The 16,988-nt window shown below is 33.5% G+C and overlaps 2 protein-coding genes across 2 annotated transcripts; one reads left to right on the top strand and one right to left on the bottom strand.

Moving 5' to 3' along the window:
* Nucleotides 1–366: 366 nt before the first annotated feature.
* LOC118272807 (putative inositol monophosphatase 3) lies at nucleotides 367–4,325 on the bottom strand. Its single transcript, XM_050693334.1, has 3 exons — nucleotides 3,703–4,325; nucleotides 2,710–2,858; nucleotides 367–2,376 (listed from the first exon to the last, which is right to left on the bottom strand). The coding sequence occupies exons 1-3, from the start codon at nucleotides 4,202–4,204 to the stop codon at nucleotides 2,002–2,004; spliced, it is 1,026 nt and encodes a 341-aa protein (XP_050549291.1). The 5' UTR covers nucleotides 4,205–4,325; the 3' UTR covers nucleotides 367–2,001.
* A 176-nt stretch (nucleotides 4,326–4,501) lies between these two features.
* LOC118272563 (serine palmitoyltransferase 1) lies at nucleotides 4,502–16,895 on the top strand. Its single transcript, XM_050707926.1, has 6 exons — nucleotides 4,502–4,668; nucleotides 4,751–5,205; nucleotides 6,745–7,012; nucleotides 11,006–11,165; nucleotides 11,588–11,711; nucleotides 13,909–16,895. Exons 1-6 carry the CDS (start codon nucleotides 4,642–4,644, stop codon nucleotides 14,225–14,227), a joined length of 1,353 nt encoding a protein of 450 aa, XP_050563883.1. The 5' UTR covers nucleotides 4,502–4,641; the 3' UTR covers nucleotides 14,228–16,895.
* Nucleotides 16,896–16,988: the final 93 nt, after the last annotated feature.

Raw genomic sequence — 16,988 nt, forward strand, 5'->3', positions numbered from 1 at the left:
TAAACTATCTCGTTGCTGTACCGGAAACAGTCACCTCATAATAATATTACCTAATACCTGTAGGTATACTTATTTCACAAAATTCTATGAATTTGATTTCATTGTCAGTCTACTAAGCTAGGCATGCACTCAAAAAATACTAAAATAAAATATGCCTATGTTTACTTATAAAATATTTCTTCTCTATACTATAGTCTATTCACTTCTGCATTAGAAAAAAGAAGTACATAGAAGTAGGTGTGCACAGCATTTATTTATTTGAAATTAATTCAAAATTTTTCATAAATAATGATATCAATTTTGATAATTATTAGGTAAATAGATTTCTTTTTAAATCCTCATAACTTTAGTTACAAACATTAAATAATCTATCAACAAGATTCCTTCTTACAGATCATATATATTATTTACAATACAACACATCGGGAAAATTATTTATAACATTTATACCGATACAAATAATTACTTTATGTAGTGTAATGGAAAGTGTTACAGGTGCTGACAGCCCCTGCTTCTAGGTTTTTGTCATTGTATTGTCTATAAGTAAGAAATTATTTGACACTGGCAGTATAGTTCAACATACATTGGATGACTTTGATCCCAGTAAGGAAAAAACTAAGAACTGTCAAAGCACAATTATATACGTGCCATGAACATTAGATAAAAATTTACGAAAACCCTCTTGAAACCATCCTATGTATTCTTATCTCGCTCATAGTAGTCTGATCCTCTCTTTCTTAGCAGGGTACCCATTATTAAGTTTATCCCAGATTATAGATGTTTTCAATTTAGTAGATTATATTACTAATAAATACAAACATACAAGTTACTAATAAGACCCAGCCCTTAAAAATTGTATGAATATAATAGCTATTAGCTAATTGAAAAAGTATATCTGAAAAGACTTACCAGTTCAAATATTCTAATAGTTGTAAGTCATTTTCTTTACAGATGCATCTAATATAATCATTTAATATTTAACTCAAACTTATGTTGAGACAACAGATTCTCATTCAGATATATCTATAACTTCATGGTGTGTCACTATTATTACAAAGTGATCCCTAAAAATACCCTTTTTACTTCTGTCTAATGCTATTGTGAATAGACTATAGTTAATTACAATATTCAATTAATTTAATTTAGTAATACATTAAGTACCTGCCTTATTGCGTTTATTCACAACGACAATTTTGTACGAAGTATATTCGATAATTCACAAATCAAATCAGTGCTACTAGAAAAAAATAATAATATAAAGATTTTATAATACACAGCTAAAATACCCAAATCTAAGCCTAAACAAACCCTATTTCTTTCTTTTAGGGATTATTTTTGCTTATTATGTGTTCGATACGTCGATTTTGTTTTCGCCGTGAACAAAATACTTTGCTACATCAGCAGATTTCGAGCACTTATGCTATGTGTATTTACAATATTTTAGCTTCCAAAGAGCAATATTTAATAATTTAGAGATTTGAGTAAAAGTGAGCTTTATTTGATATAAATTATTAATTCGAGGCATTTTTAATTGAAATCTATTAGATATTATAATTTAAATTCACAGCCCAAAACCACACATGGAGATTTGATAACATTTAATAATTATACTTGAGACTGATGATAATAAATAAATTAGGTAGTACAGTTATCTATCACTGTAATTAGATCAATAGAGAATGATTATGAAATGAGAAATTTTGTGCATTAGACTAGAAAACTAAAAGTAACACAAACCAAAACGAGAGTAGTACTAATTACAGTACAAGCTGCACTCACACAAGTACACTTTACATGTACATTACAGTAACAGCTTCCAACATATATCATGGGCCTGTTTCCCAATCTCTGATTGACTTGTTGTTACGCTAACTGACACATTTCGTCAAATAATTATTCATCAGTTAGACTACCAAGAATCCTAATCAGATATAGTGAAACAGCCCATAATTATGTATGTACAACCACATTGGCAGAGTCAGTCACACAACACCTCACATGCTAATGTACACCATCCAGTTCTAAGGGCAGCTTGCTCTGGTAGTATTCATGGTCAAACCTGGTCACCAGGATCCCTCCCGAGACCTTCACATTACTGTCTGCCGAGTAGTCTATAGATTCACCTTTTATAGTGCTCATTTTACCATGCACTGTCTTAATGATCGCGTCGCCTGCGCACAAGTCCCACTTCTTGATGGCAGTCGCATGTAGGTACACGTCGTAGGTACCGTTCACCACTTCCATCACCTTGTAACCAGCGCCTGCTGCCATCGAGACCGTTGTCTTCGGCCCGAAAGATGTTTTCGCTATTTCCTCCACTTTACCAGGATGTGAGCGAGAGATCACAACTCTGGGGTGTTCCTTGTTTTCCTCCTTCTGTAAGTATTGAGAGTTTATTGAGTAAATCTATGTATGTGTAAATATAATGGGGCGATTAAATCTGCCGAATACGCCACTGGCAAGCGTTTCGCGTATTGCGCGCGTTCGTGTTTGATTCATGTTCAAACGCGTGTCGTTCGCGTAATGCTCTTACCGCCGTACTCAGAGTCATTTAATGGTTACTTAACCCAGTCCTTAGCAATTGTTTTCCATACAAAATCGTTACTAAGGAATAGTTTAAGTAATCATTAAATTACTCTGAGTACGGCGGACAATGTTCTAGATTAGAGATATTGACAAAAGAGAAATAGATAACTGCAAAAATCTTACATGTGGTACAATAGGCATGTTGGCTGAAGGTTTCTTAGTGAACCAGCCCCAGTAAGTGCGCGGCAGGAACGGGTAGTGGATCACTCCAATGATCGGCACCCCTTTAATGGCTACACACGCCATGGTGGTCACATACTGGTACAGGCCCTCTGGAATGTCAAATGAATTCAATAGTTTAGACATCATTATGTTAAAATATTTATTTATTTTGTTTGCAGCCATGGTTGATCCACTGCAAGGCAAAGGCCTCCCTAAGAGGGTAGGTTCCACTTGTCTATTCAAAAAATATTATGGAACTAAAATTAAACCCTATGTACTACAGTTGTCACAAAACTTCTAAATAAAGTTCATTCATTTTTCCACAGTTCAAATAGTCATGAATACAAACTAGCTAGTTATATTTAACCTTATCTAAATTAACAAAAACGTTATCTGGTTAATTAAGTGAAATGTGTAGAATTATTTTTAATACTTTTCCTATTGTTTTTTTTAAATCCTATGTTGTGTGATCATACAATGAGTGCCATGTGCTATGGTAAAGATTTTATAGATAGGACAGGAGATGGACATAAAAATATTGCTATTTTATAGTAAAATGATAAAACTTTAATCAGAATAACAAATAAGAAGTCCAATAGAAGTCTATTGACTTATTTGTTATTTAACAACAATAATAAAACCAAAAATTAATGAAAAAGTCACTAAACCTCTACTACCCTTTAATTAAGAAAGCATGTTACTGCAATACATAAAATAACATCAATAAGCCCCATAAAAGTAACAAATCATTTATTTTGCTCTTTCATTACTCCTTATCAGCATTTATGGCAGTAATAAGGCAACATAATCAAAACGTGTATTTCACTAACATAGCTTTAGCAGGTGTATGAAATTTGAACAAATTACCTACTGGGTATTGTATGTCAGGCATTTTTTGTAATGAAGAATTTTTTGTTGGTGTTTGCTATTACAGGAATGGATAGTGTGGTTTACCTGTATATTCTTTCGTCGCATCCAACGGGTCGATCCACACTGTAACATCCTTCATATAAACTAGTTCATCATTCAAGTAGTCTATTATACTGTTTCCTGGCAATGCTTTGTCCACATCTAACATTGGCTGGTTTTCACAACCTGAACCACTCTTCGAATGCTCCTCAGACACCACCGTCAACTTCTCAAACGTGTTCTTCAAGCTGTAGTACATTGCGCAATGTGAGGCATAGTCTGCATCGGTCACCGGGTCATTTACACCTTCCAACGTTTTACCTTTACTTTTTATATTCAGTTCGTGACTGTTCCCCTCCAAAACCTTCTTCCCACCCATCTCCGCGGCTTGAATTGTCGCTTTTAATAAGCTTTTTAAGTTAATAAGATCACTTTTCTCTAAAGGAAAACCAGCATTCCCACTTCGCCAATAAATTATTAAAAACAATATAAAACCTAACGTGAAACACGCAAATTTGTTTACTCTTAACGTTCCCCCAAAATTCATTGTATACTTTTTATTTACAAAAGATTTTAAAGAATTTTGAATTTGTTTTGAGACGAGGATGAGGTGTGAATATTTTTCAAAACACTACAGTCCACTACACTGCAGTGACAGTTGACATTTGACAGCTCGACAATCATATGCGTGTTTTGACAACAGTGCTAAATAAAACATGTTCGGATACATACCACAAATGAAAAAATCGACTAAATAGTTCGTTAGTAACTTTGTACATCTCTATTAATTCTAAGCATTCATGTCAAAGACAAAAACTTTTTTTAACACACTTTTTTATAGCTGTAGCTGTCACCTATTTTTTTATCAGTCTGTGACCGGCATTGAACACGAGAGAGGAAGTAAACCTCGATTTAATTTTTTACTATTATTTTAGAAATTTAAACAGTTTCTGTGCTGGAAAAGTAGTAGGTTGACTCCATAAAATGATTCTAATTGGTGTATTTGACATCGTAAGTAGAGTTTCATTAATATTTGAATTACTCATTAATCTCATCATTATAGGGGAATTTTTAAAGAAATCATTACTTTCAGGCGAGCTGGTGGACTATAGTCATCGCTTTCCAAGTGGTTGTAATTTCTACTTACTTCTTCTGGAACAAAAAGAAGTCTAAAACCTACGATCCTCTATGTAATGGAAAGCCGATAGAATGGAACCCAATTCCAATAGTGGAGCATGATGTTACGGTAGAAGAACCTCCATTCATGGGGAGAATTGATGACAATGTGTTGAATGTGGGAAGTTCAAGCTTCCTTTCCCTTGACAAAGAGGAGTCTATTATGGAGGATGCTTTGAAGTCTATGGAGAAGTATGGGGTGGGTTCCTGTGGGCCTCGTGGGTTCTATGGGACTATTGACGTCCACTTGGAGCTGGAGGAACGCCTGGCGAAGTTCCTGGAGGTGGAAGAGACCTGTGTGTACTCATACGGGTTCTCAACTATAGCCAGTGCCATACCATCATATTCTAAGAAGAAGGACATTATTTTTGCGTAAGTTTCTTTTTTATATAAACCATAAATCCTCAATTTCCACCCACAAGCACAGAAGCTAGTAAACCAATGACTGGCAATGCTCTTTGCATTCAAATACCATTACTGCTTAGTTCTCAGTATTGATAACAACTTCCTTGTAGTACCTATGTGTTGGAGAATGCACTCAATTTGAAGTGTATTCCAGTGTCAAGTATTTCATCATGATTATACTACCTAATGTGTCCAAAGCATTTATTACTTTTTATTATAAATCAATTCCACAACATAATATTTATAATGAAACTAAAAAAACTTCACACATCATCATCATCATCAATCTATTCATCATCATATTATAAGTGGCCATTGCTGACCTAAGGCCTGTTTTGGCATGGAGAAGGTTTATTGCCATGCTTGCCCAATGCAGGTTGCTAAAAAACTAAAAATAAAAGTATTTACTATTTACAAAGCATCAAAAAATTCATATGTATCAACATCAATAAGATAAGTGCCCAAAAGTCTGCTAGCATGGTAACATTGTATGGCAATGCTTATCCTCCTCTACTATGTATTAGAATAATTTTTTTATCATTCTGTCTTTCTTTCTTACCAAATCTATTTAAAGAATGTTTTTACTATTGCCCAATGATTTCTTATTGGAAAAACTAAATTCTTACTGTGATTATTGTCAATGCCAAGGCTGGATGAAGACTTGTTTTAAGTTAATGTCAAATTTCAACATAATATTAACAAACTTGTTTCCTGGGATAAATATACATATTTTCTTCAGTTTTTGCTTGAAATATTTTTTGGTAGTACTATTGGACTCAATTTATTATGGTGTCCAAAAATTCCAGTCCAAGAATCTGAGATGATTTTATTGATTAAAATATATCTATTAAAAGTTTTAAGACCAACAAAATACAAAAGTAATAAATCATCAAAAAAGGTACATATGTGTTGTATGTACTCATGAAATATAAATATTTGAAGATAATTTTTTATATACAGTTACTGTGTAGTGTACAGTTGTAACAGTTATTATTTATAGTATACAATACATATATTGTAATCATTTTAATGGTATTCAAATAACCATTTATATACTTTATTGTATTTTGATATAAAATATTTTTTATGGTTTTGTAGTTTGGTCAGTCCTATATTCATAGTTCATACATCATATATGTTTTTACATGTTTACCAATTTATGTGTGCTGGCTAACAATATGGAAATAAACCTGTATAAAAAATTACTGTGTCCAACCATTACATTATTTAAGATTTATCTATACAAACCATAGATATAATACTAACTGTCAAAGTTACAGTAAATTATTCAACAGTAATACTCCTACCTAGATTTTACTTAAAACTATTTGGTTTAAAAAAATCTAATAACATTATAACTATTCAACCCAGATTATGAACAAGACAATCCTAATAAAAAAAAACAAATAATGAAGACAGTACCTCCTTTTATATTGGTCTTCTACATCAATCACCAATGTTTGTGACTAAATAAAATGAAATCCCTAACTAGTTCTACCATTTCAGTGATGAATGTGTCTGGTTTGCGATCCAGAAGGGCTTGGATGCCTCCCGCAGTACCGTCCGCTTCTTCAAACATAATGACATGGACCACCTTGAGAAGCTACTGTCTGAAGCTCAGCAGAAGAAGGAGCTGAACCCTCGGAGACGAGCCTTTATTATTGCTGAGGGCATTTACTTTAATACCGGAGAAATGTGCCCCCTGAAGAGATTGGTGCAGCTTGCCAGGAAATACAAATTGAGAATAATTTTGGATGAAAGTCTTACTATTGGGGTGAGTTTTATAATTTACACTACATAAACTACCTATCCGCTTTGATATAAATAAAATAAAATGTTTAGCTAATCTATAACATCCATAAAAATGTAGAATCAACAAAATCTAGGTATGTATACGCGCGCGTAACTTCGTAATGCCTGCATCAAATTACATTTTTGTCCTATCATTTTTATCAGGACAATTATTGTCAGAAACAATTCAACAGATTCACCTGGTGTATATATATATATATATATATACCGCGAATGAAATAATAAAATGGCACATTATGAGTTTAGTTGTGGCTATGAATACAATAACTAGTTAGCATTCATATCGTATATGGATGTGCTTCGGTTAATTATAGCAGTGACCAATCCGTGTGTTTTATATACCAACTAAATTGTGTAGGTTCCGTTTAATTGACGATTTTTAAATAATTGTCTTTATCCAAGCCTTCTGTCAGAAATTAAGTAGAAATAATATAATAATAATTAAGCGCTTCGCTTCAAGCTTCCTTGTGCGAACTGCTAGGGAGTGGAACTCCTTGCCGGAGTCTGTTTTTCCTGATGGGTGATAACCTAGGTGTCTTCAAAGCCCGAGTGAATAGGTTGCTTATGGGCAGACGTGCTTCATCGTAGGCCGCATCATCACTCACCATCAGGCGAGATAGCGGCCAAACGTCGGCCCATTTAACATAAAAAAAAGAAATTAGATTTCCGCTATTATATTTTGCAACCAATTTGCTTTCAACAATTATCTGTTCTAGCCACAAATGGAACTTGATTGTTAGTGCCCCGTGTCCGCAATGGCCGAAGGAATGACACATTAAATTTGTTTCAATAAAATTAAATTCTCCATTGGTCCCTTACAAGTAGAAACATATTCTTATTTCGGACAAAGGTCATTGTCATTTAACCAGATTGATAACGTTGGTTTGATAAAATCTACTGTACCCAACTATGTGACCTAAACACACCTACATACAAAATGTACCTTGTAAAACAGCAATATTTTACCAACCTACTCTAATAAAAGTAAGAGTTGGAGCCGCGTGCAACTAGCGTCATGTCTTTTTCTAAACTGGATAAAAGAATAGTTATACAAACGAATGGACATAGTTATTCTTGAGAAATGTTTATTTTTGTGACTACCACATCGAAATCTGTTCAGTCGTTTTTGAGTTTATCACAGATAGAAGACAGATTTTCTTCTGTAATATGTAAGAATAAGAGCCGACCGGATTGTATCCTAGTTTGTACCTACGTAAAAAAATAGTATTTAATGCTAGTACGTTTGCACTGTAAAGGCTAGGTAACAGTGATAAGTTGATATAATGCGATTATCATACCAACTTTATATGGCCTACTAATTATATGGATATCACCTATCATTATAATGATGATGATAATTATCATCATATCATATCAGACATAAGACGTCCACTGCTGAACATAGGCCTCCCCAATGACTTCCAGATAGGCCGGTTGGAAGCGACCTGCATCCAGCGGCTCCCTGCAACCTTAATCAGGTCGTCTGTCCACCTTATGGGTGGACATCCTACGCTGCGCTTGCCAGTACGCGGTTTCCATTCGCGGTTTCAGTTCGCGGTACCTTTATTACCTATATATTATGTTTATTTTATCAAGGTATGAAACCGGAAACTTCGTAATAAATGTAAGAAAACGAAACTTAATTAGTAGTAATAGGACACAATCTTTTCACCTATTCAAGGCTTGCAATTAATGAAAATTGTTTTTATTAATTTGTTTAATGATTATTTTTAATTAATTACATTATTAGCACTGATCTCTTCATAATGATATTTGTGTCAATTCAACCTTGATGCGAGGCTTGTTCGGCTTATGAAAATTTAAATATCTAATAAGTTTAACTGGATACTTGACCTTTCATATACTTAAAGCTTAAAAAACTAATTTTAAACGAGAAATATGTTTTAACAGTCCATAGCGGTTCTACAAGCAACTCAAATATTAATATATTACCTAATTGAAATATTTTAAAGCACTAGTTTATTTTGTGAAATATTTCACACAGCAACTGTATTGGATATCTGTCTATCATAATTATTGAAAACTATTGTTATGGTCTATCTAACATCGCTTAAAACCGTGGCACAGACATCCGAGTTCAATAGTAAATAACGGAATGCGGGCATCAATGAAGGCAGTGATTTAATAAACATCTATTAGATATATTAGCCTCACTCTACTACTCGCTCGGTTGAAAATCTCGGCCATTGCGAGTGCACTCGGTGCAAACTAATTATAGCTAGCTGAAGCAATTTGCACTTAATGTACTTGAGAAATTGTGGTACAGTACAAACAAGTATGGGTGCAGACAAAACATATGTGATTACAGTTTTGAAGCTGTACTAGGTATTGTGACGTCATTGTACATGTCTGTTAGTAAATTCTAACTGTTTATGCATATTTCTGCCTTGAGATGTCACTGCGTCTGTGGTTGAATGGTCGCTGTTATTACGTTTAGGGCGATTTTCTACCTGAGATGTGCTATGTAGCTATGTTGCGAAGATGTAATAAGCTGTAAAACTATGTGATCGTTTCCACTGATACTAAGCTATTGAGAACAAATGAAAATAATATTTCAATTGATAATACAGTCAAACGGAACGGAAGTTTTAGTGATATATTTTTAACTTAAATGATAAAAAATTAAACAACAGACGGACACTTGTCTTGTCAGTTAGTGCATATAGTAATTAAAAAAATCTTAAGTTGATTACTGAGCTAGCAAAGACTAAAGTGTATATTAAAGTTATTGTTTTTGCTAGTAACCTGACAGTGCATAGAAACCTTCTCGAAGTACGTGTTTATTATTGACGATTTCGTAACTTATAAAAAGTAGGTACTTAGGTACTTAAAAAGTTCGCCTTGATGCCTTGACCTCATGTTCAGCTGAATGATTGCGATTACTTCATTATAGAGGTACTCAAATTGTTTATAACTTTATTTATGATGTTTTATTTCATAGATAAGTACTTGTCCAATGGACGATGTATTGAACCTAATGGGCTATCTCCATGAGGGTAATATGTGCACAATGGCCGTTTCTGACCCACTGGGTATTGGATGAATGTATGTACTTCTTCAGCCCTTCACTTATGTAAGGATAGGCAAATAAATTCTCGAATTTGCCAAAAAAATAAAAGTTTGATGCTTTACTTGCATTTGTAGATCTGTCTAAGACCTAATCTTAAAGTATAGCTACAGTTTAAAGAGAATTTCTAAAATCCATTTTTCAAATACACATTCTTGTTGCAACAAAATAGATATATAGTCCAGTATGATAATAGGTATTTCCATTTTGAAAAACCCACTATCAGCTTGTTCAACTTTGAACTCTTTCTCAGGAAATACCTACTGGGAATCATAATTATATTGATTTATAATATAAACAATATGAATTATATTAATTAGGTATTTACTTGAAAGTAATAGGAACCGTTTAACCCATTTCACCATTTAAGTATATTAGTTACGAAATGTTTACATAACATCAAGCCTGTGCGTGTTATGTACATGACAACCTACAACACAGGGCTTAACTAATTCTAAACATCTTAAAATCGTAAAACTTAATGACATTTCAAACTTTAACTTATACCACCAAAAACTCACATTAATTATTTTGAGTAAATGAGATAGTTATTCGGGCCTTTTCTGAAAAAAATGTCCCAGATATTTAATTCTCTCAGTATCGATCATTATTTTGCGTCCCTACCATCTTTAGAAAGCAATAAATGTATGAAAATAATGAATCTTCAAACTTGTATAACTTCTACATCTTGGATTCTACAACTTTTACACCATATTAACTATTGCTCCAAATGGCTAGTTCTATCCATACGTACATTTTTCATTGGCTGGCACTTTCAGAAAAGGCCAATAATATATGGAGTCATAATGATCTCCTTATTACACAAGTTATCATGTTAGTAAATTATAAAATTATGATTGTTCTCAGGTATTGGGTAAGAATGGACGTGGTTTAACAGAGCACCTGGGCGTGCCTCGCGAAGAGGTGGACCTGATCGTGGGCTCGTTGGAGCACTCGTTCGCGACCATCGGCGGGTTCTGCGCCGGCACACACTTCATCGTCGAACACCAGAGGCTGTCAGGACTTGGTATGTGGATTGTGGATGTTATTTGATATGAAATACTTAAGGTGATCTCCTCAAAAATCAAAAGAAACGTAGCTTCATATTCGATTTTTCTCCTGTATCGTGGGTGCGAATGACAAATATAAAATTTCACATACACTACATGTGTATTGTGAAATTTTATATTTACCCAAACCCGAAACAACAATTTGTGGATCACACAGTGTTGATTCGTGCGGGAATCGAATCCGCTACACGTTGCGCGGCAGACAGTTGCCCAGCTATTCGCTCCAATTATATATAGTATAGATATATAGATATTAGTACAGTAGTGTTACAATATATTTAATATCTAATATCTATAGAATTAATTACGATAACATAATAATTAATTTAGTATGTCTCACGAAAGTTACAATAAAATTATCTATAACTCTGGTTTGCAGGATACTGCTTCAGCGCGTCCCTCCCCCCGATGCTGGCTCAGGCTGCCATCTCAGCCCTCAACGTCATCGAAGGCAAGCCCGCAATCGTTGGAGAACTGATCGACAACTCTAAGAAACTCAACAGGTTAGTAAAACTTTTGACATTATGACATTTTGTGTCGAAAACATAAACGGTTGAGCCGCTGGGAAGTGGGACGGCTGTTTTTTCGCTGATTGTTTATATCCTCCTCCTTTGAACATGAACTCTATTACAAACACATAAGATTGAAAATCTATTAAAAATAACTTAGCAACGACGCAATGCACTAAAATAAAACCGTATCAAAATGTACCCAGCTGTTTTTGAGTTTATCGCAAACGAAAAGGATGCGAAGATTAAATTATTTACTAATTTTTTAATTAACCTTAGCATACCAATCCTTTTACATAAAACATGTAAGTAAGTAGGATGTAGGTATATAGTGTGATTAACAAAGTAATGAATGTGTCATCTATCGATCATTGCACTGGTTATTAATCACAATTATCCGTCTATCTATGTGTAAATAAAGTTATCGCAAAAGGCGTTGCTAAGCGCTAATCTCGAAAACGGCTGGAACAAGTTGGGTCATTACGTTTTTGTTTGTAAAACTTTATATTTTTATGTGTGTTCCTCCTCTAACTCTTTTGAGGAATGAAAAATACTAATAAAATAAACTATAGATTATGTAATAATTCAATGAAGGAAGTACATATTTAATGTCCTCATTGCACTCATTTGCCATATAAATAAAATACATGCCTTGTTTCCGTATAGTTGAGGAAATTAATATTTTTATTAAAAATATTAAACATGTTATTCCCCTAATAGGTAAGGTTACATTTGCTAATTCCTGATAACCATTAACGTAGCTCAATTTCAAATGTTTGCTTTATCTATCAAGCATATTTGCAGTACTATTTATACAGCTATTCTTTGGACTAAGCCAAATGCCAGTCACTTCAAGCTTTTAGTTAAAACGTCGAAAGAAATCATTTAATACAAAAAGCTATCAAAAAGTAAACGTATGCGTTGTGTTTCGTCGCGCAATTGAATCTCAAAAATAGTTGCTCCGTACGGGAATCGAACCCGTTAACTACACGTTGCACCGCGTCAACCGTGCAGTCGAAACTCCTCTAGAGTTGCAAGTATATAGTGGGCGGCGCTAATTGCTTACCATCAGATGGTCAGTCTGCTTTACAAAAATAGAATTACAATTCACAGATAAATATAATTTACAACCATGACTAATGAATGAGGCTCGATAAATCATTCTTAACAAATATTATGAACTAACGCAGCCTATGAAATTAATTACCTAGATTGAACAGTTAAACTATCCGTGCATGCAATTATATTGGCGTTCTGATAACAATAATATGACTATTCGAGTTAAGATTTGATAAGAGCCGCCCGGTATGTTACCGCCGATAAAGTTGATGTCAAGGGCGGGTGACTCAACCACTCGATTGCTTCATACTTCATACATTGTGTCTATTTTAAGATATGAAATGTGAGATATTTGTCATTTTGATATTTCGTGTCAATAAATGTACCTATGTATTTTGTGTGACTACAAATGATCATGTCAATGTTATCTTTCAAAATATATTTTGTTGTAAGATCGTCCGTATAATGTATATGGATCAATTATTATGTCTATTACACATATTAAAGAAGGGCCAAATTTTAAAGTACCCTTAACAGACGAGCATGCATGAAAAGACTGATGAATGACTGTTGATAAAGCGAAAGAAGTTTGTAAGATTCGGACCAATTGGTGTCCCATTATCCCTGCCTACCCCCATGGGAGACAGGCGTGAGGTTATATATGTATCTATTATAACTATCTCCACTTGAAGATTTCCTTAGTCGGTAATCATATTATAATCAGTTGTATTTGAGATTACAGCTCGCGATAACGCAGCGAAATATGTCACGCGATCATTAATTTTATTGCTCTATAAAAGTTTTCTTTCGAACAATGTGTGCATGTGAATTTAATCTTAGTTTGCCGAGTAATAGGTTGTTTCCTGAAATATAAATTCCTATCAAGAAGGCGTTACTTATTCAGTTTGGGTTTAATACACTAAAATTTTGTTCATATTCCTACATCTTTGACCTCAATAGGGTAGACTGAAATAACAGAGCACTACAATCCTTCTATACTCGTTTGGCTTTTATTAATCACATTCAAGCATCTAGTCTCTCACACAAACCGTTGGTTAAGAATTATTTTTTGTGCCTTGAATTTCCCAATTACTTCAGCAGTTGGTTTATATGAAACATTTTCTCTTTCCAGCGCTCTCTCCAAGCTGAAACACTACAAGTTCCGAGGCGACGAGGTGTCGCCGGTAAAGCACATCTACCTCAAGAAGGACGACTTAACAGACAGACTGAAACACTCCTACCTGCGTAATATTACCAACTACTGCCTCGAGAAAGGTGTCGCCATGACACTAGCCGCGTACATCCGAGACGTAGAAATTAACTGTCCAGAACCTTCCATCCGTCTGACTAGCAGCAGAAAACTCACAGATGAAAGTATCAGCTTAGTATGTTCGTTACTAGATGAGGCTTACGAGAAAGTAGGTCCCAAACCTGAACTACAGCCTGTGTAGAACAATACCTTTGCCTCAACTTTATAGTCTATGGCATTTAGGCGGGAAGTACAATGTTTTTTTGTTTCTTTTTTTTTCTATTTTTTGTTGTAAGAGTAATTATTTTTTTGTGTAAATGTGTAAGCATTAATAGAAAGTTGTTACACATATCAGGATAATATTTTGCACTGCATTTAAGGAGCGAATATAGGTAAGAACTACATTTAATATTTTATTTTAAGTTAAGTTGGTAGTTATTTAATACTAAGTAATAATGCAACAGTACTATCAATGAAATTATATTTGTTTTATATTTACTGTGTTCGTGGAACAGATCATACTTTATATTCTATTGGGATTCCAGTAAGAAATACCTTAAATATTTTTTATTTATTTAGTTTAAGGCAACACTGATAACAGAAGCAAGGATTGGCTACTTACTTAGAGGATTTATTTTTGTAACGTTTTTTTATTTTAAACTTCGAATTTTAGTGTAAATCCTGTCCCAGTGAAGAATGAAATATAAAATATATAAGAAAAGAATAACGTAAAGGAACAATACATTTATTTTATAACTTATTATTTATAGTTAAGTCGACATTACTGTTAAATCACGTGGATCGTGAGTTAAAATTCCAAATAATAATTGTTGTTAGATAAATAACATTAATATTACGCGTCATTCTGCCTGCTGGTATTATAATAAGATGTTTAACTTATAATAAGTGTTTGTTTGAAGGCCACGGCAAGGAAACTTAAACCTTAAAGTGTTCTACATTGGATACAAATCCAATTACTTACGTTTTATGTCTAGATGGATTGTCGAACTACAACATACGTGTGTGAGTGACAAATATCTTTTACTAGTTTATATGGGTGTGCATAGTGTTGCTAGTTGATAAAATGCTCCCAAAATATTGGTAAAATTTGCCGAACACATAAAAGTTTCGTTAAAGAAAATAACATTTTGGTGAAAGACAATAATGGCTCTGACAGTCTATCTAGACATACATACATTCATTAATATAATATATTCAGCATTATATACTTTTTCCTAGTTAAAGATGCTATTATTATACCGTCACTTAGGTTACATATTTACTTAACAAGATTAAATCAGGTAATAATGAAAACAGGTTGATTAAATTCACATTTTACTTAACATAATGCACAAAAACAATTAATTTCGGCATATTTTTCACCAATCGAGTCATCGGTGATAATAGCATCTAGACATCGCTGTACCAAAAAGATCTTAGCTAAGTACCAAGTAGGTATAATTTGAGTTGAAACTCTTGTCATTACGAACGCTTTCCATTAAGTTGGCCTACTGTATTCTACACTAAAACTCGGTATCTACATACATTTAAGTGATTACGACACGACAGGCCCGAGATTAATTAAATATAGGCACTGTATCATACATTTCCCCCGATCGATTTCGATCACGGTGGCCAGTCTAACTAGACTACCTCACTACGCAGGAGATATTATAGGGCACAAGTGTGTGCGCAAAAGATAAGTGCTCTCTCCTTTCCTCTGCTGGGACGTCGGACTGACACGACCAGAAAGAGATCAGGCGCAGGACCTTATATATAACTGGCCCCAATAGTTTTATTTGTCTATTATTTTCTTACATGTATGTAGATACAAAATCACTAAGTATTACATGTAAAACCTCATTTTTCATAGCATCAGTAGTCATATTATACTTAATATTAGTGCATATTTCTTCAAACGTAACTATTTCTATATATTTCCTTAATTTAGTATTATGTAAAGTAAGAACAATATGTATTGTGTTGTCAATTCGTGTATTTGTACAGGACATACGTTGTAAACTAATGGTCTCAATGTTTAACTACTTAGATCTTGTGTGAGGAAAATATCAACGGAATCGCGATGGCTATGAGCATCGTACAAACGTCATTATATCCAAGAAATATTCTTTATAACTGACAATATATTTACAATGAAAACAATAACATATTGAATAATAAGCTTTTTTAATAATTTCAAAAAATATATATGGGGCTAACGCTTCCACACGCAATATGTATCCGTGACCAGTTGATCATTATACTGGCTATATTAATCCTACTCGTAATTGCAGCCCTAAGCGTGTACATGGTGAATCGATTGATAATTTTCCGTTATCGATTAATAATTGATTAAATTACCATTAAAAGTTTATCGATGTTTTCCTATCGAATACATGGAATTGACTCACTATTTTCAGTGCCTTGAATCTCATTTGATGTAAAAATGTTGAATAGTTAGAACACACATTCCACACTGAGTATTATTGTTACGTGTTTAGACAATATATAGTACATACTTGTTATTTTATTATTTATTACAAACTGCCAGCTTGGTCACCAGAGTTACATGTATATGGGATCTTTATTCCAACTCTGATGACTGAAAAGAGGCTCTCCTACAAGTCCCTAACTGCCCACCTTTTTAAGCAATGCAAGTGTGATAAACTTATGAATATAATAACATAAATAATTAAATAAATAATGTGTGTTTTTACATCAAATGCTTGTTATGTTACAAGGTGTATTGTCACAAAGATCATGACGTGCTTATATTTATAATAATTTATTATTATAATATAAAATTAATATTATAATTCAGCACAGTTCTTGTTATGTTATTACATGAATAAATATGAGTATTTTTAAAACGTTTTCACTTATTTATACTGAACACGACCGCTGATGGTGACAGTCTTTGATTTCCTAAACCTAGTAAAGTATATAGTTTGATATTTAATATT

Source organism: Spodoptera frugiperda, chromosome 4 (assembly GCF_023101765.2).
Source record: "Spodoptera frugiperda isolate SF20-4 chromosome 4, AGI-APGP_CSIRO_Sfru_2.0, whole genome shotgun sequence".
NCBI classification, from domain to species: Eukaryota; Metazoa; Arthropoda; class Insecta; order Lepidoptera; family Noctuidae; genus Spodoptera; species Spodoptera frugiperda.